The sequence below is a fragment of the Lithobates pipiens genome, unplaced genomic scaffold (genome assembly GCF_037356315.1).
Source record: "Lithobates pipiens isolate NorthernLeopardFrog02 unplaced genomic scaffold, aLitPip1_a1.2 Scaffold_28, whole genome shotgun sequence".
Taxonomy (NCBI): domain Eukaryota; kingdom Metazoa; phylum Chordata; class Amphibia; order Anura; family Ranidae; genus Lithobates; species Lithobates pipiens.
The window spans coordinates 153,023,745-153,049,390 of record NW_027507789.1 but is presented as its reverse complement, the minus strand read 5'-3'; the positions used below and the strand labels follow the sequence as shown (position 1 = coordinate 153,049,390).

Here is a 25,646-nt window from a genome sequence, read left to right as displayed (position 1 = left end):
TTTGTGGGAAAAAAGGATGTCAATTTTATTTGGGTACAGTGTTACATGACCGTGCAATTGTTAAAGCAACACAGTACCATATCACAAAATGGCCTAGTCAGAAAGGGGAGTAAATCTTTCGGAGGTGAAGTGGCCATAGAGTCTATGCTTTGCTCATATTTCATGTATGAGGCGTACAACAACTTTAAAGTGGGAGTAAACTTCCATGGATGATTTTTACCTATAGGTAAGTCTTTAATGAGGCTTACCTATAGGTACAGTAAATATCTCCTAAACGTGCATAGCTTAGGAGACATTTACTGTAGATGTAGCCTGTGACATCACCGTCACATGCGCTCTGAAGGAACGGCTTGCCCGTGCCGTTCCTTCAGAGCCGTGCTGTAAACAATGTGACTTCATACCCCGGCTTAGCCAATCAGATAGCCAAAGTGCACAAACCCAGAAAGGAGATTGGGTGAAGATGCAAGCACCTTCAACGGTGACAGCGCCCCGCTGGAGGGCTTCGATGTCAGATAAGTCTGTCATGATGTGTCTGTATGCGATGCATCCTAGCACATTATGACGTACGCTGCCTGGAGCCCGATTTTTTTTATTTTAGATTATTTTTTTGATGCGGTTTACTACCACTTTATGTGCACGTCCACTTACAATGCCAGCTGATCCCTTCTAGGTCTGCAAACGCTGTCTTGCCGACCGCCGCACGACGATGTACGTCGACAGAATGGCACGGGCAGGCATAAGGGCTTACATGTACGTCCTTGCCTGCCCGCGGGTCGGGGGCCCGATCGGGCCCCCGCCCGGTGCCTGCGGCGGTCGGTATTCGTTCGGGAGCGATCCCGGACGAGGGGACGGCCATTCATTCATGGCCACCCCCTCGCGATCGCTCCCGACGAATGAAAATGTCCGGTGACATCACTTCCTCTCCTGTAATGTAAACACAGGAGAGGAAGTGATGTATTCTCTCCTCCGTGTCGGTATTTTCCGTTCCGGCACCGAGGAGAGAGCATCGGTGAGTTGCACAAGCACTACACTACACAGTAGAACATGCCAGGCACACTCACACCCCCCCTTTACCCCCCGATCACCCCCCAATTACCCCTGCCCCCCCAGTCACAGTGACACCAATTGCTTTTTTTTTTTTTTTTGCATTGGTGTCATTTGTGACTGTAATAACTGTTAGGGCAGTTAGGGTTAGCCCCCTTTAGTTCTAATGTGCCCCCCTAACCCCCCCAATAAAGGTTTAACCCCGTAATCACCCCCCGTCGCCAGTGTCACTAAGGCTGGGTTCACATTGCAGCGGTTTATGAGAACGAATGTGATTCGCACCGCACTGCAGTGCAAATCACATCCGATCTCTGTGCGATTCGAGTTCAGCCATACAGATAGTATGGCTGAATTCGTGTCGCACCAGCCGCACCCGCCGCAAACTCGCACGGGACCCTTTTTTTGGTCCGCAGCAGAATCGGATCGCATGGGTGTTCACACCATGCGATCCGAGTTTGCAGATCGCACTGCGATATGCGAACTGATCTGGGGGTGTCATTAACATTTCACTGACACTCCCAGCAGTTCGCATAGGGCAGTGTGAACTGCCGCCGGGAGGCATGTGATGCGGGAACCCGCCGCGCATTCGTGGCGTTCCCACATCGCTCCAGTGTGAACCCAGCCTAATAAGCGATCGTTTTTCTGATCGCTGTATTAGTGTCACAGGTGACGCTAGTTAGGCAGGTAGGTATTTAGGTTCGCCGCAGCTTTTTATAGCGCCAGGGACCCCCATATACTACCGCATAAAGCCCCCTGATTGCCCCCTAGTTAACCCTTTCACCAGTGATCACCATATAACTGTTACAGGTGACGCTGGTTGGTTAGTTATTTTTTTTATAGTTTCAGGGCACCCGCCATTTATTACCTAGTCTCACTAGTGTACCCCTAAATTTAGGGGTGTCTACTTTCCAAAATGGGGTCATTTGGGGGGGGGGGTTTGTGCCATCTTGGCATTTTTATGGCTTTCAAAACTAACGCCCTTAGAAATCCTGAAGGCAGTGCTTGGTTTTTGGGGCCCCGTACGCGGCTAGGCTCCCAAAAAGTCCCACATATGTGGTATCCCCGTACTCAGGAGAAGCAGCAGAATTTATTTTGGGGTGTCATTTCACATATGCCCATGGCATGCGTGAGCAATATATCATTTAGTGACAACTTTGTGAAAAAAAAAAAAAAAAAAAAAAGTTTGTAATTTTCCCGCAACTTGTGGCAAAATATAAAATATTCCATGGACTCAACATGCCTCTCAGCAAATAGCTTGGGGTGTCTACTTTCTAAAATGGGGTCATTTGTGGGGGTTTTGTGCCATCTTGGCATTTTATGGCCTTCAAAACTGTAATAGGTAGTGAGAAGTGAAATCAAAAATTTACGCCCTTAGAAAGCCTGAAGGCGGTGCTTGGTTTTCGGGGCCCCGTACGCGGCTAGGCTCCCAAAAAGTCCCACATATGTGGTATCCCCCTACTCAGGAGAAGCAGCAGAATTTATTTTGGGGTGTCATTTCACATATGCCCATAGCATGTGTGAGCAATATATCATTTAGTGACAACTTTGTGTAAAAAAAAAAATAAAAAAAAAAAATATTTTTTGTCATTATTCAATCGCTTGAGGCAAAAAAATAAAATATTCAATGGGCTCAACATGCCACTTATCAATTTCCTTAGGGTGTCTACTTTCCAAAATGGGGTCATTTGGGGGGGTTTTGTACTGCCCTGCCATTTTAGCACCTCAAGAAATGAGATAGGCAGTCGTAAACTAAAAGCTGCGTAAATTCCAGAAAACGTACCTTAGTTTGTAGATGTGACAACTTTTGCGCAAACCAATAAATATGCAATTATTGACTTTTTTTTTACCAAAGACATGTGGCTGAATACATTTTGGCCTAAATGTATGACTAAAATTGAGTTTATTGGATTTTTCTAATAACAAAAAGTAGAAAATATCATTTTTTTTTCAAAATTTGCGGTCTTTTTACGTTTATATCGCAAAAAATAAAAATCGCAGAGGCAATCAAATACCATCAAAAGAAAGCTCTATTTGTGGGAAGAAAAGGACGCAAATTTTGTTTGGGTACAACATTGCATGACCGCGCAATTACCAGTTAAAGCAGCGCAGTGCCAAATTGTAAAAAGACCTCTGGTCATTTACCAGCAAAATGGTCCGGTCTGAAAGTGGTTAAAGAGACTCCTGTGACGAGAGGCTGCAGTCATGTAAGAAGGCTGATGATGGCCATACTACACCAGCTGTCCAATCCTAAATTCACGTCTTGTGTTTTTCTAGGTTCCCATTAAATGGATGGCTTTGGAATCTATTCTGCATCGGAAGTTCACACACCAGAGTGACGTTTGGAGCTATGGTGAGGACCCAAGACGACAAAGGAAATAAAAATTCTGTTTCAGAAACCCATTAAATCCACAACTGCTCTGGAAAATGACAGATGGATCTTAAAAGTTTGAATGCGTTTGGTTGCTGTGGCAAAATATGTACAGTTCTTAGTTCCGATGTTTTGATAAATGAAGTTCATGTCAGGAGATACAAACTGGCTGGCTTATTCAGTAAAGGGCAGTAACCTATAAAAGCCAGTTCAGTTTTATTGTACTGAAGAACTATTTGACTCTAGACCAGGGGTCTCCAAACGTTCTAAACAAACCAGTTTACTGTCCTTCAGCCTTTACGGAGGCCGGACTGTGGCCTTCGGGGAGTAGAAAAAGTTCAGACCTCGTGGGGAAAAACAATGCCCCATTGTCATTGGGAGGAATTGGGCCCTATCGTTGGTGCCATTACAAGGAATTGTGCCCCAACATTGGTGTCATTGGCAGAAATTGCGCCCCTTCATTTGTGTCAGTGGGGGGAATTATGCCCCATTGTTGGATTCAATCGATGAAATGGTGCCCCAAGGGCCAGATAAAAGCAAGCATAGGGCCGCATCTGGCTCCTTGGGCCGTAGTTTGGACTACTCTAGACTAACCTTATAACTGTAATTTTAGAGAGAAAACTGGGTAGAAAAACCCTTGTTCAGTAGATCCCAAAGGCTTTAGTAGTCCTATGCAATACAGGCAGTCCCCGAGTTACAAACAAGATAGGGTTGGTAGGTTTGTTCTTAAGTTGAATCTGAAATTTGGAACAGGCATATTTTTTTAAGTGTAGCCCCAACCCAAAAAACAATTTTTAAGCTTTTTGCATAACATAGGGAAGGGTTATCACCCCTGTAACATTTGTTTTGCTGTCGGTCCCCCGTTCAGAAGAGTTCACCTCACTTTCTGTCCTAATAACTATTGGAGTTTGAGAATTCTTGGTTGTTGTGGAAACAAGACTTGGTGATAAAGCATCAGTGGAGGTACCTTTTCCCCATAATAACTTACAGGAGTGAATTTCCCTGCCATGGGGTAGATTTCTTCTCACTTCTTGTTGTCTCCCTCTGTTTGTAAGCAAGTGTCATTTGTTAGTTGGATGTGCAAAAAAATGGTATGTTTTTTTTTTCTCATAAGTATGTCAAATTCATCAGGTCTGATTTGAGAACAAAAAATGTCCCCAAGCTACTCGGTTTCAGTAGGAGCTGTCCTTCTTTAACTATAGGTGTCAGTCATCATGATGTAATGGTTAAGGACCAACATGGCTCCCACTAACTCTTATTTAACTTTCATATTATCAGGCATCCCCGCTTATACAGTACATGTTAAACACAGCAGCATTATGTCAATAATAATATCTGTATGTTTTAGTGTATTAAGAACTTTGTTTCTGTATATAGTTTGTAATTTAAATATACATAAAGTCAGATTAAACTTTATGCTTCGTAGTGTTGAAAACAGACTTTGTGGCCTCTAATGATGCTAAAGTTCCACAGGACCCCTGGGAGTACAGGACAATGTGATCTAGCTTTTAGGTCAAATGAGGGAGCTCAAGAGCAGAAGTTCTATCATAAACAGGGGTCCATATCTACTGCAAGATAGTCAGTCCAAGAGTTACAGAAGCGTACTTGAGGCTGCAGAGACGCAGGTGTTACATAAGCTCCCATGGTTCAATGGAGTCACAGGATGCTCCAAGATCACTGTGTAAGAGAGGATGCTGCAGAGTCCCAGGGAGCTGAGAGTCTGAAGGCTCTGTGATCACTGGGTGACACAGGAACGCAGGGGACACTGGGGCTACCAGAGTCACAGGAGTGCTGGGGTCATTGGAGACACAGAAGTCGCTGTAGATGCTGGAATAACCAAGGACACAGGAGTAAAGCATTAGAAAAGCTTTGGCTTCACTGGGTGACACAGGAATGCAGGGGTTACCAGAGTCACAGGATACATGGGAGTGCTGGAATCACTAAAGACACAGGAGTCACTCAAGCACATGGGTCATTGGAGACACTGTAGACTCTGGAATCACCAAGGACACAGGAGTAAAGAATTGGAAAAGTTTTGGGGTCACAAGAGACAGAAGCCACTGGAGATGTTGGGGTTACAGAGGTTGCAGGTGGCACAGCGGTAACTGGAATTCACCAGGTTCAGAGTCTGTGGAGGCACAGGGAACACTGGAATGCACAGGAGTGAGACACTGGAAGCACCGGTAATCAAGAGGCTTGTACAGCAGCTGGATGCACAGGGGGATCTGGCTACAGGTGTGGTGACGCTTTGCTTGAATGCAGAGCATTGCGTCACCTAACCCTTTAAGGAAGTGCCTGGGATCTAATTGTGTATTTACATGGGCTAGTACTATTTTTGTGCATATATTTATACACTGTCCGTGTTCACAATAACTCTTATTGCTTTGATTTTAGGGGTGACTGTATGGGAACTCATGACCTTTGGTGCAAAACCTTATGATGGTATTCCAGCGCGGGAGATTCCAGACCTCCTGGAGAAGGGAGAAAGACTCCCCCAGCCTCCTGTGTGTACCATCGATGTGTATATGATCATGGTGAAATGTAAGTAGTGACAGTTTACAAACCATTGTCTTGACTGCAGGATCGTTTTTGTATCCCATTTTCGTCTTGGGATCATATGTAGAACAACATTCTTTGTCATTAGCACAGTGAAAGTGGACTTTGTCCATGCAGGGAAAATAACTTGGTTCACTCAATTGCAGACTCTTCACATTCGCTGCTTGTACGCATTCTAAGTTCAACTCTTCCACCACTCTATTGACCCCTATATCCAATGGCGACTTTCCAATACTAGAGTTGGGAGTCTTCTATGCCTATTGCCAGGCCTCGAGCCAGAGGCGTATGTACAGGGGATCACAATTGTGACAGCTGGATAGGAGGGGTAACGGGGGCAGCATATAGAGGAACCCTTCCACAGCATTTTCCTCCTGCAGCCTTTCAGCTGAAAATGGAGTTCCTCTAAATGCTTCTCCTGCGCTACCCCGGGCTCCTTTGTGCTCCCCTGCCCCCCCCGTCCCCCTGCATTGCTGTCGGGTCCCCCTCCTGCCATCTGCTGCAGAGGATCTGTCTGGATGGAGAGCGGGGTAGGTGCCGGTAAGTGACACATTTACGTGTCCCTTTCTTGTCTTAGTTACATAGTTAGTCAGGTTGAAAAAAGACACAAGTCCATCCAGTTCAACCTTAAAAACAAATAAATAAAATAAAAAATAATCGTACAATCCAATATACCCAATTTTATGCCCACAATTGATCCAGAGGAAGGCGAAATAAACCCCAGCAGAGCATGCTCCAATTTTCTACAGTAGGGGAAAAAAAATCCTTCCTGATCCCCCAAGAGGCAATCGGATTTTCCCTGGATCAACTTTTCCTATGTTAGTACCCAGTTATATTATGTACATTCAGGAAAGTATCCAGGCCTTTCTTAAAGCAATCTACTGAGCTGGCCAGAACCTCCTCTGGCGGGAGTCTATTCCACATTTTCACAGCTCTAACTGTGAAGAAACCTTTCCGTACTTGAAGATGAAATCTCTTTTCCTCTAGACGTAAAGAGTGACCCCGTGTCCTCTGGGTTGACCGTACAGAGAACAACTCAACACCAAGTTCACTATATGGACCCCTAATATATTTGAACATGATGATCATGTCCCCCCTTATTCTCCTCTTCTCAAGAGTGAATAAATTTAATTCCGCTAATCTCTCCTCATAGCTGAGCTCCTCCATGCCTCTTATCAGTTTGGTTGCCCTTCTCTGCACTTTCTCCAGTTCCCCGATATCCTTTTTGAGAACTGGTGCCCAAAACTGAACTGCATATTCCAGATGAGTACTTACTAATGATTTGTACAGGGGCAAAATGATATCTCACTCTCTGGAGTCCATACCTCTCTTAATACAAGAAAGGACTTTGCTCGCTTTGGAAACAGCAGCTTGGCATTGCATGTTGTTGAGCTTATGATCTACCAAAACCCCCAGATTCTTCTCCATTGTCTTAATGAATAGAGTCAGTTATCCATACCAGTCACTGACTCTGTTCATTCATAGCTGAGGCATGGTACTATGCTTAATTTTGTGAATGAAACGGAAGTGGTTGTAAAGTCAGATTTTCTTTTTAATTAATGCAATCTATGCATTAAGATAAGCCTTCTGTGTGCCACAGCCCCCCTAATACTTACCTGAGGTCCCTCTAGATCCAGTGATGTTGTAGGAATGTTTTGGCTGTCCGGAACTCCCCTCCTCATTATCTGAGACAGCAGCGAGGTGCCATTTGGCTCCCACTGCTGTCAATCAAATTCAGCCAATGAGAATAGAAAAAGGGTGGGGCCGGGTTGCAGCTCCGTGACTGAATGGACACACAGAGCTGTGACTCGGCTCGGGTGCCCCCATAGCAAGTGACTTGCTGTGGTGGCACCCAACAGGAGGGAGGGGCCAGGAGCACAGAAGAGGGACCCGAAAAGAGGAGGATCCAGGCTGCTCTGTGCAAATCCACTGCAACAGAGAAGGTAAGTAGAACATTCTACTCTCGTTAGTCTCTTCTGCTCTCCTCAGCTGGCTGCCGCTACTGATGCTGACCAGAACCTTTAACCCCTTGTACACACGCTCGGACATTCCGACAACAAAATCCGTCGGAAAATCCGATCGTACGTAACGTGATGACGTTATTTTGTTACAAACGGGACTACGTTCAGGCTAGTAGCCAATAGCTTTGGTCTAGGAATTTTGATCTGAGCATGCGTGGCACTTTGTCCGATAGGAATTCTCTACACACAATCGGACAAAGTCCGATCGGATCATGTTGTCGGAAAGTTTTATAGCCCAGCTCTAAAACTTTGTCCGTTGGACATTCCGATGGAAACAGTCCGATGGAGCCCACACACAGTCGGATTATCCGACAAAACGGTCCTATCGGACATTTTCCGTTGGAATGTCCGACCGTGTGTACAAGGGCTAACACAGGTCTGGTTCTACCAGTATATGGACTTTGCCTCATTGGCATTAACTGGACGATTATTGTTTCCCTTTACACATCTAACTAGCTGCTCCTGCTAGCACTACATCCTATCTGTAAGTATAAGGCCGCGTACACACGGGCGGACTGTATGGCCTACGTAGTCCGTCATACAATCCGACGGACAGTCCGTCATACTTTCGAATGAACGGACTTGACCACACACGGATGCAAAAACAGTCCGTCGAAGGCTTGCGTGATGACGTGTACACCACATACGACGGGACTAGAAATAGGAAGTCCAATACACAGCAATGCACCCTTTCGCCGTGTAAATCCTTTCTGAGCATGCGCCATTCTTAGTCCATCGAACTAGCCTACTGACGAGCGAATTGTCCGCTGAAACCAAAGTATGACGGACAGAATTTCGAAAAATCCGAAACACTTAGTACGCCAGACTGCACGCTGAAAAAGTCCGCTGAAGCCCACACACGAGCGGACTGTCCGCTGAAATGTGTTTAGACGGACTAAGTAGGCCATACAGTCCGCCCGTGTGTACGCGGCCTAACATGTTTGTTATTTTTTAATAAAAAAGGAGACTTTACAATCACTTTAAGTGTTGTGTCCTCAATCTCTTTTCTCTGTCTCAAAGGTAAAACATCAGAGGTATGTTTAGACCACTGATTTCACCAAAGCCCCCCCCCCCAACAGGGCTCCTAAAAAATTGCAAAAAAAAAAATGAAATTGTAAAAAAATAAATGAATAAAATAGCAAAAGAAAAATACTGACACCAGTGGCGGAACTGCCAGGGTTGCAAAAGTGGGTGGGGGCCCAAGTAGGGGTCAGGGGACCTTTTTATAGTTTCTTGCACCAGGACCCTGAAGGTTCTAATTACACCCCTGCACTGTCATTTGGGATGGGGGAGAGTTCGTAGTGCTCTGTAAACTCTGACCAGATCATCTTGGTGATTTTTTATTTTTTTTCCCATTTTTTGTACTTCACTACAACAGTGGCAAGAGATGATTAGAATGGGAGTATAAGCAGCAGGGTACAACAAGCTATTAAGGAAGCCTCTTGCTGTTCCCTGTGTTTGCACAGCATAGGTTTACTTTACATACATATTGTCACACACCTATTTGCAAAAGTCCTGTCCCTAATAATGATAGTAACTTGTTTTGCTACTGAAAAAGCAGGCATCCAAGAGGTGCTGGGACTTTGATATAAGTTTATACAAAGTGGCGGGAGAGCAAAAACATTTGAGGAGCCAACTGAGGTTAGGCTGCTCACGACAGACAAGTCTACCCTCCGGCGGGTACCCCTGCAGGTTCTCCGAAAAAAAAAAACATGGCAGGAGTACCAGAACAAAGGATAAGAGTCCAATTTATTGGTATTGTGCTAAAAGACAGCCAATGTGTTTAGGGGGTCAAAGGAACTCCCCCTTCATCAGGGCTTCAGTTAAAAAAATGAGAACCTTGAATGGACTCAAGGCTTTCCTGTGTGAATCTGTAGTAACGTCTTACTTTGAGTCCATTCAAGGTTCTCATTTTTAATGGAAGCCCTGATGAAAGGGAAGTTTTTATTACCCCCGAAGTGCCTTAGCATGTCTTTTAGCACAATACCAATAAATTCAATTGTAAAAAAGTAAGAAGCACAGAGGAGCACATTTTACGGTTTCACTGGTAGTATTGACAGAATGAGACATCTGAAAACCATAAGGCATTAAGTGAACCTTCTATCAGAGAAGAATCTGATCTTTCTCTAGGGCAGCAAAGGCCCTGCTTTTACAATTCTATTTTTGTGTTTTATATGTATGCTTGTCTTGTCCACATGTCCCTGAACACACCTCGTATTGTAGTGCCATTCATGTATATTGTACTGTTCTTTCCAGGCTGGATGATAGACTCTGAGTGCCGACCCAAGTTCCGTGAGCTGGTCACCGAGTTTTCCCGCATGGCTCGTGATCCACAGCGCTTTGTGGTCATTCAGGTAAAAACAAGACTGCAAAAAGTTGAACATGCATGCTAATATTATTTGGCATACAATATACTTGATGACCATACAGGGAATTTAGGAAGTAATATTTTCATATATTAAAATATTATAGTTGTATTCCAATATTATTGTTAAAACTATAATTGTAGGAGACCATTACAGCATTCACCATGCTACAGACTGCAGTGGTCTGGGCGAGCTGAAGGCTTTCTTTTTTCAGTTAGGCCTTCAGCTTGCATGTGAACATCATGTCATAGTTCATATATTAATCACAACTTGGAACCATTCTGATTGGATCCTGATCATTAATGGGGATTGACAGTAACAGCCAATTTTGATAGTTAACAGATGCCCAAAGTGTTAGCTGGTAGGTGGTAAATGGAGGGTTTTGTTTTAGCTGAAAACGCACTAAAAAATGCATAGGTGTGAACCAGGCCCAAGTGTGCACACCCCTAAACTTATACTTTGTTGAAGCCCCTTTTTGATTTTATTCCAGCACTCAGTGTTTTTGGGTATGAGACTATCAGCAGGTCTAAGGTTTTGTGCCAATATTGACTGGTATTTGGAACTGCTCATTGTTCCCTCTACCTTGACTAAGGCCCCTGTTCCAACTGAATAAAAACTGCCCCAATGTATGATGCTGCCACCACCATGCTTCATGGTGGGTATGGTGTTCTTTTGGTGATGTGCAGTATTGTTTTTGTGCCAAACACATCTTTTGGATTTCTGGCCAAAAGGTTCAACCTTGGTTACATCAGTCCATAACACATTTTCCCACGTGCTTCTGCGAGACTTCAGATATGTTTTTGCAAACTTTAGCCCGGCTTGGATGTTTTTATTTATAAGAAAAAGCTTCCTTCTTGCCACTCTACCCCATAGCTCAGACATATGAAGAATACAGGAGTTTATTGTCCACACAGCCAGTATTTGCCAGATATCCCTGCAGCTCCTTTAATGTTGCTGTAGACCTCTTGGCAGCCTCCCTGACCAGTTTTCTTCTCGTCTTTTCATCAATTTTGGAGGGACGTCCAGTTCTTGGTAATGTCACTGCTGTGCCATATTTTCTATGATGACTGTCTTCACCGTGTACCATGGTATCTAATGCCTTGGGAATGCGTTGTACCCTTCTGACTGATTCCTTTTAACAATGAGATCCCTCTGATGCTTTGTAAGCTGTCTGCAGACCATGGCTTTTGCTGTAGGATGCGACTAAGAAAATGTCAGGAAAGACCTACTAGAACAGCTGAACTTTAATTCAGAAGGGACATGTCTCCTCTGAATAAAGTACACTTATCTGCCCGTTTGCAATCCATCACGGAATGTACACTGAGATGCACATGTACGTGAGTGATGTCATCTTGTGCGGGCCAATCAAAACGTCTGAAGACTAGCACCCTCTGGAGCATTTTATTTTTCATTTTTTGCGAACGTTAAAATCTGCATTTTTTATTTTTGCCTATAAAATAACTAAAAAAAAAAACAAACAAAATATTACAGCCCCTTTTTCAGTAGAATCAAAAAGATGGGGTTGCGTCAAGTAAGTAGATTCCAAACATGTCAAGTCTAAAAATTCCATTTGTCTGTGAAATTTGCAAAAAAAACTATGGTGCCAAAATTCGGCATAGGTGACATTTTTAAAGCCTTTAGAAGAGTGAATTATGGCCCTACAATTCTCAGTTGGACCTTTGTGACAATACCTCATATGTGGTGCACAATTGATGTGTCTATTCACATGTTTGTCTTATGCTGTACTTTCATACGGGGTATGTCCGGGGGGGTTTAATGGGCATTTTAGTTTTTATTATTTTGATTTATATTCTAGAATTCATTTTTTTTTTTTTTATATACTTTTTTTTTTTTCATATTTTCTTTTTTGAACTGTATGGTTCACACAAGGGGGATATCAGGCCCCCTATATGACAGTATTGGGCAGGTGATGGGTCCCGTTTATGGAGCCGCCTGAACATCTTGAGCTTATCCCATGTCACCAGACTCTCTTTATCTCTTTTAGGATGATGAACTCTTGGCTCAGGCCAGCCCCTTAACTACACAATTCTACAGTGAACTATTAAGGGAGGTTGGCATGGATGAGTTGGTGGATGCTGATGAGTACCTTGTTCCTCACCATGGATTCTTTGGGTCTGAAGAGCCCGCAATGGAACATCGCAGTAGAATATCATCTTCACAGGTATGTCCAACATTCCGTTTTGTTATGCTAGAGATATAATCGCTTTTTTTTGGAGCTTTTTATATGCAGAAAATTTTTTTATATGTATAGTGAAGGAGCTACCTGCATTTAGATTATGAGAAAGTTAGTTATTTTCATTCACCCATATGGGGTTTTAGTGATTTCCAGCACTCGGGTAATTATCTTCCATGGGAAAACAAGGGCTATATGAAGTCTGAGCTTTACATAAAATGGCCCATTCGAGTTTTTGCACTTCTAACATTATTTTAGCACTGCACAATCTTTTATTTCTCGTGGCTGATTATCAGCGTGTGCTTGGTCAATATTATAATGAATCTTAATGTACACAAAAAACAATTTTTTGGTAAAATCTAAAAGTTTAAATTACACCAATACCTAACTTGTCCCGCTTTAAAATTGTGTGCAATTGTGGAATGGCAACAAACTATGTTGCCATAGGCGACACGTTAAAAGCCTTTACAGGTTACCAGTTGAGAGTTAGAGGAGGTCTGGTGCTAGAAGTAATGCTCTCACTCTGATGTTTTCAGCAATACCTTAATGCAGGGGTAGGCAACCTGGGGCCCTCCAGCTGTTGTGGAACTACATTTCTCATGAGGCCTTGAAAGGCTGGCAGTTGCAATTACTCCCAGAGGCATGATGGGGACTTGTAGTTCTGCAACAGCTGGAGTGCCCTAGGTTGCCTACCCCTGCCTTAATGTGTGGTAGTGCGATCATGGTTAACGTGTGCATTTGGGACCAATGCATGAATTCAGCATGGGGCACTTTAAAAAAAAAAATTCTATCTTTTTTATTTTATTTATTTATTTTTTAATCCCTTTTATTGCTGTCACAAGAAATGTAAATATCTCTTGTGACAGCAATAGGCATGTGACAGGTACGCATTTTGGAGAAACCTGGGCTCTGTTAGACACCAGATGTCTCCTCTGCCCTCAAAAGTATTTAATCACACCAAGATTGGGGTGATCAGTTACTTTCCAAATTTAAATACTGCCGCTGTTTACATCGGGGAAACTGGAAGTGACAAAAATGCTCATCACTTCCGGTTTCCTATACCATAGAGTACATCGGGGACCTTTCGGTCCTCTGAGCTCTGTGGTAAGCCAGTGGAACTGCCAGCTTTCATTCTGGGCTCAACTAAGCCTAGGTCTAGTTTAATTTTAGGAATTTCAGTGTATTTTGTACTTTTATATAAAATGTCTGTGATGGTTCTCATTTATCTAGGTCATAGTATAGCTATTAGAAGAGCTACGTAATATTGAAGATGTTGGTAGCTTATCCAATCCACCTCTTTATATAAACACTATAGTTCCCTTTAACCACTTGGCTTCCGGAGTATTTACCTCCCTTCATGACCAGGCGATACGGCACTGTCTTACTTTAACCGACTTTTGCGCAGTCATGCAATGCTGTACACAAATTAAATTGATGTATTTTTTTTTTCCACAAATAGAGCTTTCTTTTGGTGGTAATTGATCACCTCTGGGGTTTTTTTGTTTTGTTTTTTTCGTGCCACAAACAAAAAAAAATGTTGTTTCTAGCTGTCAAGTTAAATCGCTCAGGAGAGGTTAAAAAACGCCCCGTGTACATGAAGCTTAATACAATGATCAGTGCTAAAAATATGCACTCTCACTTACTAATGTGCATATACAGTACAAAAACCACTTATGCAAACACCAAAAACAATCATATTTTCTTTTTTCAGACTGCAAATGAGAACGATCGGCCGTTGTTGGATGGAACAGCTCCAGTGGTCCCTCTAGCTTGCACTTTGTCACGTGAATCAGCTGCCAGTGGCTCTGATCTTAGTGACAGGGACAATGTGTTTGATTCCCTTCCCAGAGATGTCAGCCTTAGACACAGGTACTGCGAGGATCCAACAGAACTTGGAGGAGCTGACATGATCGATGGAAGGATGATGGACATCAATGGTTATACATCTCCAGCATCTCCTGCATACCCTTCAGGTACAGAATCCTACTGGTGGCCTTCCCAGAATACCGTGTACATTTGCAGATATGTGCAACCAAATGGACTGTGGTGGTGTGGTGTCGCATAATGGGACGCGGCAATGACTCCAGCCCTGTCTCAATGACTGAATGTGTTTACATGTATTTGGTAAGAGCCAGTTTAACCTGCTTCTGCCCAGGTAACATGGCCGCACAGTGGGTGGGCTTCCAACACAAAGACCGAGCTGTCACAGTAGCTCGCGGTTTCTAGTAATCACAGTGGTCATGTGATCCGGCAGACCTTTCCACATCCCGGCAGTAATAGCCCAGTTAAAGAGAAGGTTGGGTGGGAAGAGGTTAAGTCAACATTTATAAGTTGTGGACAGAGTAGGAAAATGTTAGCGCCCCTGTCAGGCTTTTATTGCCATCTTTGGCCCTGTTGAGGAGAATTCCTACCACTTCCTGTTCCAGTACAAATATTGTGCAGAAAAGTGAGGGGATATCTGCAATTGGGAAACCTAACGTTTTCACTTTCCTCTCTTGAGACTGTGTGGAACAGGAATAGATTCTCCCCAAAGACCGCAATAAAAACCAAGGTTCTAGTCCTTCCCAACCCTGTCCAAAACAGCAAAAGGAGAAATGCAGGCTGTGGTATTCTGTAAAATTTTAAATCCAGACTGTGCCCCCACTAGAGAATATTTATCTTTTCCTTTTTTGCTTCCTGTACCTCCATAGAGGAGATTTCTCTATATGTCACCTGGACACTATAGGAGAAATCTCCATTATTGGAACCATCAATAAAATCCTTGCAGAGGTTTTACATTTTCCCCACTCTTCCTGTTCCGTCTCAGGCTGGGTTCACACTGATGCGTTGCGGGAACCATAGTGATGCTCTGTGAACCGATGCGGGTGTCAATATAAGTTAATGACACAACCGAATCGGTTCACAGAACGCAGTGCAAACTGTGGAATCGGATCATATGGGTCTGAACACCCATGCGATGCGATTCCAGTGTGGCCAAAAAAAGGTCCTGCACATGTTTGGTACGCACTGAATTCACATGTCATTTGTACGGGAATCTGGTGCGATTCCTGTATAAATGACATGCGATGTGGTAGACCGCATCAGTGTGAACCCAGCCTTAGGCTTTTTGCATCTTTCACATTTGCACTAGAAATCGTGTTCCCATAGGAAACCATGTTAAATGGACTGTAATGCAAATCTGCAAAATGCAAAAATCACTAAAACTGCATAGGAGTGAATCCAGCCTTACTGTGGCCATAGATGGATTGGAATTGGGCCGGCTCAGCAGGGACTGGATGATTTTTATGATCCATATGTGGGATTCTGTTTAAATCCCTGTTTAACAGAAGTTGATAATTAGATTGACTTCTCTCAAACAGGAATGTTGGAAAAATGTTCTCGATCAGCAACCGCTGTCAGAATACGTTGAGTTTGGTTCACCAAAACTGGAAAATGCTTAACCACTTCCCACCCAGGCCAATTCTGAATATATTGTGACATTTTATAATGGGATCTGCTTCGCACCTTTCCCTTGGAGAAATGGGAACATGATTATGGTCCAACACTCTTCCACATTTTTTTTTCTGGGTAAGGCTCAATACTTGTAACGGCACCCCAGCCAGTCTGCAGCAGTACACTAGTTTAAATGATCTGCTGATGTTACAGACATCATGGATCTTGGCAACAAATATGTCTAGACGAAGGAGCAGATGTACACTGTGTTTATTCCAAAAATAATTTGATGACTGATAGAAGTAACCTATGTTTTGAGGAGTCACGTACAGAGTCATCAGTACTTAGATTTGTTTGGCTGAAAGGTACATAAATCTAAGTCCAAGCCAAAGTCCAGAAGATAAAGGGGGTCTCTGACCTGTACGGATTGCTCACTGTGCTCTCGGATGAGCATGCAATGGATTTGGTTCTTGCTGGCTGAAGGTCGACCCTCATTTGCTGTTCCCACAAACATTGGCCTCAATTTTTTTGGGGGTTTAGGGCTCATGCACACTTCTCAAAGAAGTGGATCCTACAGGCTTCTGAGCTTTTATTTATTTTATTTTTTTTGTTATTCTGCCTGGAAACTCCCCTCCATGTTAGTCAATATGTCCATGCACACTATGGCTTTTTCAGACGTTTACAGGCAGAAAAATCCCCACCAAACTCTTGTTTTTGCTAACTTTCTATTTTTCTGTAGAATTAGCTTGCTCCTGCTGCTTGCATGGAGCCACCCATGCATGCATAGTAATAGCTGCAATCTACCTGCGGCCATTCTGTGTGAGCTGCTTCCAATCTGCACACAGCCCACAAGGAACATTCGTTAAGCTCTGCTGCGATTTTTAGATCGCCTTATTTTTCATTCTCTTCTTGGATGAGGTAGAGTGTGATGTCACTGTCCTTCCTCTTCACCTCATCCAATCAGAGGACACCTTATATGTATTGATGAAAATGCAAGGCATTCTATGAATGGCAGAGCCAAGAGGAGTGACTCCTTGTGATCCATGGGCAGAGGGGAAGCAGGACCTGGAAGTTCCAGGTCCAGCTCCAGTTCCTTGGGTATGAGATATGCATACTTCTATTGTGCCAACCTGAACCTACGTAAGTCTACCATCCAAAAACATTCCAGCTTTAAAGTGGTTGTAAACCCTTACATAAACCCAGTAAAGTGACTGGCCTCAGGTGATACACAGGGATGGCATAAACCCTCTTAGATCCATTGTACCTGTTTATCTGCAGCTGGCTTTCCCCTATCGGGGATCTCCAAACTACGGCTCTCCAGCTCTTGTGGAACTACACGTCCCATGAGGCATTGTAAAACTCTGACATTCACAGACATGACTAGGTATGATGGGAATTGTAGTTCCTGAACAACTGGGGGGCGGTAGTTTGGAGTGTTGGTAAACCTCAGCTCTCCATGCTGATGTAACTTCTGCTCTCCGACCCCTGCTTTTCAGAGCTGAGTGATCCTGTGTAAATTCTGCGCCCTACATCCATTCAAAGCGCAGAATTTACCCAGGATCTCTCAGCTCTGAAAAGCAGGGGGCGGAGAGCAGAAGTTACATCAGTAAGGAGAGCTGATTGGAGGGAAGGGACACACCCCCTTCACACAACACACAGGAACAGAGCTGAGGCTGTCAATTAGTGGAAGGTCCCTCCCCTGTCACAGTTTTCCTCTTGGTGTCAGGAAAACTTTTCAGAAGTGATTTAAACTGATGGCAGAGGGATGACGGAACTTACACTCAACCACTTCCCGACCAGTGCACGACAATGTACGTCGACAGAATGGCACGGGCAGGCATATTGGCGTACAGGTACGTCCAATATTCAATGCCGCCCTGCCATCGGGAGCGCGCCGGCGGCAGCGCGCTCCCGGGCTGGTCGGGACCCCCGTGAGTCCGGTCGCGGGACCCGCGGACTTGATCGCTGCGGGCATCCCCACGATCGTCTCACGGAGCGGCCGAATGGAGGAAATGCGGAGTAAACAGCGTTTCTCCATTCTGCCTAGCTACTAGTGACGCTGATCTCTGCTCCATGTGATTAGAGCAGAGATCAGTGTTCACTAAATGAAAGCCATCCCCCCCCAGTTAGTAACACACCCCTAGGAACACTTAACCCCTACACTGCCACCCACTGGTTAACCCCTTCACTGCCAGTGTCATATACACAGGAATCACTGCATTTATACAGCAGTGATTACTGTATAAATGACAATGGTCCCAAAAATGTCCGATGGGTCCCCCACAATGTCGCAGTCACAATAAAAATCGCTGATCGCCGCCATTACTAGTTAAAAAAAAAAAAATTATTAATAAAAATGCTATAAAACTATCCCTATTTTGTAAACGCTATAACTTTTGCGCAAACCAATCAATAATCGCTTATTGCGATTTTTTTTTTTTTTTTTACCAAAAATATGTAGAAGAATACGTATCGGCCTAAACTGAGGGAAAAAAGTTTTTTTTATATATTTTTGGGGGATATTTATTATAACAAAAAGTAAAAAATAATGCGTTTTTTTTCAAAATTGTAGTTTATTGTAATTTTAGTTTATAGCGCAAAAAATAAAAACCGCAGGGGGTGATCAAATACCACCAAAAGAAAGCTCTATTTGTGGGGGAAAAAAAAGGACGTCAATTTTGTCTGGGAGCCATGTCGTACGACCGCGCAATTGTCAGTTAAAACGACGCAGTGCCGAATCGCAAAAAGTGGTCTGGTCTTTGACCAGCAAATTGTTCCGGTCTGAAAGTGGTTAATGCTCTGGATTGGGACAAGTACACATTCTAGAGGGATATGCTTTGCTCATATTTCATGTCTGAGGTTTACAAACACTTTAAGCCTAGGTTATTTTAGTTCTCTGTCCTTGTTTTCTCTGTTGCAGAGTATGTAAACCAAAGAGAACCCATCAGAAGTCGCTCCTCGGTAAAGACCCCAAGAGCGTCCGTTTCCACTCTAGAAAGACAGAAGGGACAAGTGTGCAGGAATGGCTTGATCAGGGAGCCAATGAGCCCAGCATCCATTGCTGCGGTGGAGAATCCAGACTATCTCCCCCCACCAGGACTACATGCACCAAACTTTTTCCCACAAGCTTTTGACAATCTTTACTACTGGAACCATGAACTCAACTCCTCAAGAGGTGAGCAGGACCCTAACCCAGGACCTAATGGGTTTACTACTCCAACCGCAGAAAATCCAGAATACTTGGGCCTGGATGAGATGATTATGAGGCCTCGGGACGTGACCGCATAGGGGACGTGACCGCATAGGAGGGAATCCGCTGTTTTTGAAGACCTCACGAACTTCTGTTTTAAAAAAGTTCCGTTCTGTTCGACGCAGTTATGGCTTTCTAATCAACCAATGAGAAGAGGTTTTATCCAGCAGTCTCTGAACCTGAGATAAGAAAGCTCACACCTAAATTCTATGCACAGGCAACTTTTGTGCAGCAGAATTTTACTTGTATAGTACAGAGCTGTGTATATATGTTAACATTTTATATGGCATCAACTCCATATAGTTCCTGATGTGGGACTGAAGTAGGCCTATATGGTAGTGATGCTTGTTTTATATTATTCAGATGACGCTTTATAAGAGAATGTGAAAGAATACTACAGAAAGGGAAAAATCACTTTTTACCCAAGAACAAATTGTGCGTTTTGCAAATATTCATATGGACATATGTATGTTTTACAGGTAAGCGAGTATCACTTACCCCTAAAGTTAAAGCGGGTAAGTGGGCATCACCTACCCATATAGTTAAAGCAGAACTCCAGGCAATCAGTCAAATACTCAGTTGAAATGCATGTTTACAGTTTTATCTACCAAAGAATTTGTAATTTTGCAGAGCCAGTCTGCTTCTCCACTTACCTATGCTACAATACACAGTCAGATAAGAGATGCACTATATTACCAAAAGTATTGGGACACCTGTTTTTACACGCACATGAACTTTAATAGCATCCATGTCTTCATCTGTAGGGTTCAATATTGAGTTGGCCCACCCTTTGCAGCTATAACAGCTTCAACTCTTCTGGGAAGGCTTTCCACAAGGTTTAGATGGGTGTCTATGGGAATGTTTGACCATTCTTCCAGAAGGACATTTGTGTGGTCGGCACTGATGTTGGACAAGAAGGCCTGGCTCGCAGTCTCCGCTCTAATTCATCCCAAAAAAGTTCTATCGGGTTGCTGTCATGACTTTGTGCAGGCCAATCAAGTTCCTCCACCCCAAACTCACTCATCCATGTCTTTATGGACCTTGCTTTGGGCACTGGTGCGCAGTCATGTTGGAATAGGAAGGGGCCATCCCCAAACTGTTGAAGCATGAAATTGTACAAAATGTCTTGGTATGCCAACACCTTAAGATTTCCCTTTACTGGAAGTAAGGGGACAAGCCCAACCCCTGAAAAACAACCCCACACCATAATCCCCCCTCCACCAAATGATTTGGACCAGTGCACAAAGCAAGGTCCATAAAGACATGAATGAGCGAGTTTGGGGTGGAGGAACTTGACTGGCCTGCACAGAGCCCTGACCTCAACCCACTAGAACACCTTTAGGATGAATTAGAGCGGAGACTGCAAGCCAGGCCTTCTCTCCAACATCAGTGACTGACCTCACAAATGTCCTTCTGGAAGAATGGTCAAACATTCCCATAGACACCCTTCTAAACCTTGTGGACAGCCTTCCCAGAAGAGTTGAAGCTGTTGTAGCTGCAAAGCGTGGACCAACTCAGTATTGAACTGTACGGGCCAAGACTGGGATGCCATTAAAGTTCTTGTACATGTAAAGACAGGTGTCCCAATACATTTGGCAATATTGTGCATCTCTTGTGCAACCTTTCCACCTTGGCTTGGTCATTGTACAGAAGTGATGATGTTGATTCTTTGTCCAAAGAACCCGGAAGCATTCCAGGATTTCCTGTCTTATCAGGGGGTGTAAATCACAACACTGGCCAAACAAATTAGCACATACTTTGGCAAGTAAAACAGTAAACGTATTAGAGCTGTGTATTTAAGCGTTTGCCTTGTGTAAGGCGATTGTAGCGGTATTGGTGCACTTGTGACCGCACGTTTTTGCACTAACAAATTTGCACCAAGCAGTACTGCACTTAGAAGGGAGTGGACTTCCAAAAGACTCCTGAGAAATGAGAGGTATGGGTTCACACAAACCCAAAAGCCATCTGCATTGGAATGCTTTATAGGCTGGATTCACACCTATGCATTTTAGGTGCATTTTGCAGATTTTCACGACAGAATGTGTTCCATAGGGAACCATGTTAACTGTGCTGTATTACAAATCTGCAAAATGCACTAAAACTGCATAGGTGTGAATCCAGCCTTAGAGAGCCACTTAAGCAGTCGCTGCCATCAGGCGTTTAGGAGGTGATTTTGCCACCTCCCGAATGCCTGCTTCTTTTGTTCTATTCTTTGCTAAGCTGCAATGTATAATGCGGTGCAGCCTTGTTGAATTAAATGTTGCCTATCAACCTGGCATTAAGTTTGCTGCAGCATGTAAACAGCCTCCAGTATTTTACACTTTAGTTGGGGACTGGCAAAGGAAGTAGACAGTAAAACCGCAGCTCAGCTACCTGTTTTTACTGACTGCTGTTGTCGGTGTAAAAGAGGCTTTAGCACAAAAAAGAAAAAGTATTGCATATTGTACTCGGCAGCATTTGCCTTGAGTTTCACTATGAAGTGGAACTAAACCCTCCTATCCTTTGCAGCCAAGAAAGCTGCCATCTTGGCCTCTGTTTGATTCGTAGTTGCCATGGTGCTGCATATGTGCTCAGTTATGACAACAGCCATTTGACGGCTTGACAGTTGAGTTGAGAGCACAGGCAACTGGGACAGTTATTTCCCACGTCTTGAATTGTTTTGGGAAGCCAGTAAAGCCGAGCTGTATGTTTAGTTCCATTTTACCGTGTTGGGAGAAATAAACCCAATGGGGTTTAACCCATTATATCCAAGATTTAAAACAAAAAGTTTTGGTTGGACCCACGCTTTCATAGGGACATAATGGAAGCGGTGATACAAATTTGTTCCAGGTCCCCGATTCAGAGGGTATTGATTTTCAGAGACAGTGAAGCAGCTGGTATTTTGGGGTCAGAGCATCTGCCATATTTTTCTCAGTACATGTTTCTTATAGTTACACTTGCAGTTGATGGTTGTAAAAAAAAAAAAAAGTTGAGATGTGTTTTTAACCCCCCCCCCCCCCCCAAACCATTGGCCCTCTAAGCTGCAAACGTCACACCACACTACATGCATTTGGTTTGTTTTTGCAACCTCTCAGTAAAAACTGGATGGGGCTTTGCAGCACCCATTGCTATAATAAATCCATACAATGTGTATCCAAAAAACTGTCAACGACAATCAACACTGCGCTATCCCCAGAAATTATATACAAAAAGGAGCTGCTAACACGATCACAAGGATATACAATAGTGAATAAAATTCCAAATGTTAAATTATAGTGTAGCGCTGTATAAAACAAGAAAAAAATATATTAAAACCACTTAGTGATGTGACAATAATGTATAAGTGTCAAGATTAAATAACATTCAGTAGTGCTTCTCAGACTGCACCACACTTACATGAAATAGTGAAAAAATATGATAAACCAAAGAAATCAAATATTGTGAGAAAGTCCAAAGAATTTATAATATGAAAAAATCCAAAAAATTTATGATATGAAAAAAGTCTATTATTTAATTCAAATTAAATCCAATCCACACGTGAGAGGGAAAGAGCCATCCACCTTCTTCCTATGAAGACCACATGCAGGCACCCTGTGGTATATCCATCACCAAATAGGATGTGGGCTTACCAGATAGAATGGATCCAAGCGAATATACATTCGAAGGATCAATCAGACTTCAGAATACTCTTTTATAGAGTTATCCAACATAAAAGACTCTCCAGGGAATTTTCAACCAAGTACTCAAACGATGGGAAAATCTTCCACTTTAAACTTCAACGCACATTGTAGAACTCATACAGAAAAGAAATGAGGGCCACAATAGTGTAAATCCGTTTAAAAAATTTTTTAAATAAAATAAGTAATGAACTTACATGTATCCAATGAATTAAGCGCTTATATCATATAAAAATAGAGCTGCAGTAGGAGTCCCGACGCGTTTCGTCCTCAAAAGACGTCATCTGGGGTCCCCAGATGACGTCTTTTGAGGACGAAAACGCGTCGGGACTCCTACTGCAGCTCTATTTTTATATGATAAGCGCTTAATTCATTGGATACATGTAAGTTCATTACTTATTTTATTAAAAAAATTTTTTAAACGGATTTACACTATTGTGGCCCTCATTTCTTTTCTGTATGAGTTCTACAATGTGCGTTGAAGTTTAAAGTGGAAGATTTTCCCATCGTTTGAGTACTTGGTTGAAAATTCCCTGGAGAGTCTTTTATGTTGGATAACTCTATAAAAGAGTATTCTGAAGTCTGATTGATCCTTCGAATGTATATTCGCTTGGATCCATTCTATCTGGTAAGCCCACATCCTATTTGGTGATGGATATACCACAGGGTGCCTGCATGTGGTCTTCATAGGAAGAAGGTGGATGGCTCTTTCCCTCTCACGTGTGGATTGGATTTAATTTGAATTAAATAATAGACTTTTTTCATATCATAAATTTTTTGGATTTTTTCATATTATAAATTCTTTGGACTTTCTCACAATATTTGATTTCTTTGGTTTATCATATTTTTTCACTATTTCATGTAAGTGTGGTGCAGTCTGAGAAGCACTACTGAATGTTATTTAATCTTGACACTTATACATTATTGTCACATCACTAAGTGGTTTTAATATATTTTTTTCTTGTTTTATACAGCGCTACACTATAATTTAACATTTATAATAAATCCATAGCTTTTTATTCTGGTGCCTTGACTTTAAGGCTCAACATTCATATTTTTTCATTGTAAGCATTGTAGAACAAATAGGTGCCAGGCTGGCCATACATTATACAGTTTTCCTTTAGATTTACCAAAACCGTATAACAGGTCAAACCTAAATGCTTTCAGTTTGTATCCAATCGGGTAGGCCCTTCTAGTACGTAGTTGAATGTAAATCTAAAGGGGAATTAAGAAAATTGTATAATGTATGGCCAGCTTTCATTGGCTGAACAAAATGGCTGTATCAGCTTACTTAAAGTGTATGTAAACTTGTAATCTGTTTTTCTATTATTTTGGACACTATCTCTCACTGTAAATAGTTTTCTTAAGCAAATTTGTTGTTTTTATTTTGCAAAGACCCCTTTTCCTGGTGATCTTGCCAGTAACAGCACTTAGTCTCAGGCTGACCACACTAAACACTAAACCACTGCCTCGCAATTAGCTGCAGCATTGTCAGCCTGCAATTGCTAGCTGCTCCAGTTGGCCATTAAGCCCCATACACACAGGTTGAATGTTGGGAAACAGCCAAGGTTTATGTAGGATGTGCAAGCTGGAAAACCAACAGCCAACCACAGTGACTCCAAACCGGAGTGGACAGTTGTGAGGTTTTTTTTTTGGGTGTGTACCCAGCAATAGGCTGCCTATCAGACCTTCTAGGCAGCCTAAAGGCCAACTGAAAGAGCGCAGATAGCAAAATGCGATTTTCCTTTTGGTGCAGGTTTTTCAAGGCTCCGTTCACCCCTGGCGATTTTGGGATTGCAGAAGCGCAACGATTCTGCCTGCGATTCCACATCGACTGCAACAGTGGCAAAATGTACCAGGCGTGTTTGGGTGACATTAATTTTCAACAGCACCTTAAATGCGGTGCGGTTATGGCACAATTGTCGTGTGGCAAACGGCATTGCGCAAAGCTCGTCGCCCAAAAGAAGCTGCTGCTCCTTTTTGATGGTGTCAAGCTTCACACAATGCGGTTTGCCACGATTGCTTTGCTTTGAGGTGCCATTGAAAAAAAAAAAAAAAATGGAACCCAAAACACACCTGGTGCATTTTACCACGATTGCAGATTGATTTGGGATCGTGGGCAGAGTCGCCACGGTTCTACCTGTAATCCCAAAATCGCTAGATGTGAAAGGTTGCCTAAATCAATCGTTGTAAAGTATCTGAAAAATCCACATAAAAAGTAACCACTGGATTCTTCCTTTTATTTTGTAATCTTAGCTAGGATCTTAGCTCAAGCCTAACAACCACACTAATATTAGAATCTGTTTTAAAGTTGAAACTTGTTCTAAATCATTTGTTTTTACAGTTTTTTTTCTTTCCTTTTGTGTTCTCCATCACCCCATGTTAATGATTTCACCATTTTTGTTTTTACATGCATCCATGTTCGTGTTTTAAACTGAAGCAACTATGCCGTTACTGTAATGAATACAAGTCTTGTTTTCTGGTTCGTTTCATTTTATTTTGCATCGTTCATAGCAAAAACTGGAAAAAATATTTTAATAAATGTTGTTATAATGTACAGTACAAAGGTCTCATTATTCCATTCATAGATGTACAGATTATACAGCGATATTCTAGCAGAATCCTACTGTAGTCAGGACACCACTAAATCCTTCGCTTCTGCAAATCAACATTTTGCTAAAGACAGTCAGCTTAAAATAAAAAAATCTTTCAACCAAGGTCTTGGTGCAGATCAAAAAAAAAAAAAAAAATATATATCCTAG

At 42.7% G+C, this 25,646-nt stretch overlaps 1 protein-coding gene across 1 annotated transcript in view; it reads left to right on the top strand.

The window, feature by feature from the left end:
* ERBB2 (erb-b2 receptor tyrosine kinase 2) overlaps nt 1–19,995 on the top strand; it is a 190,393-nt gene extending 170,398 nt beyond the window's left edge. The window contains exons 22-27 of the mRNA XM_077459716.1: nt 3,319–3,394; nt 5,807–5,953; nt 10,243–10,340; nt 12,358–12,534; nt 14,258–14,519; nt 18,899–19,995. Of these exons, the coding sequence (XP_077315842.1) occupies nt 3,319–3,394; nt 5,807–5,953; nt 10,243–10,340; nt 12,358–12,534; nt 14,258–14,519; nt 18,899–19,266 (1,128 nt within the window). The 3' untranslated portion in view covers nt 19,267–19,995. The remainder of the gene's footprint in view (nt 1–3,318; nt 3,395–5,806; nt 5,954–10,242; nt 10,341–12,357; nt 12,535–14,257; nt 14,520–18,898) is intronic.
* Nucleotides 19,996–25,646: the final 5,651 nt, after the last annotated feature.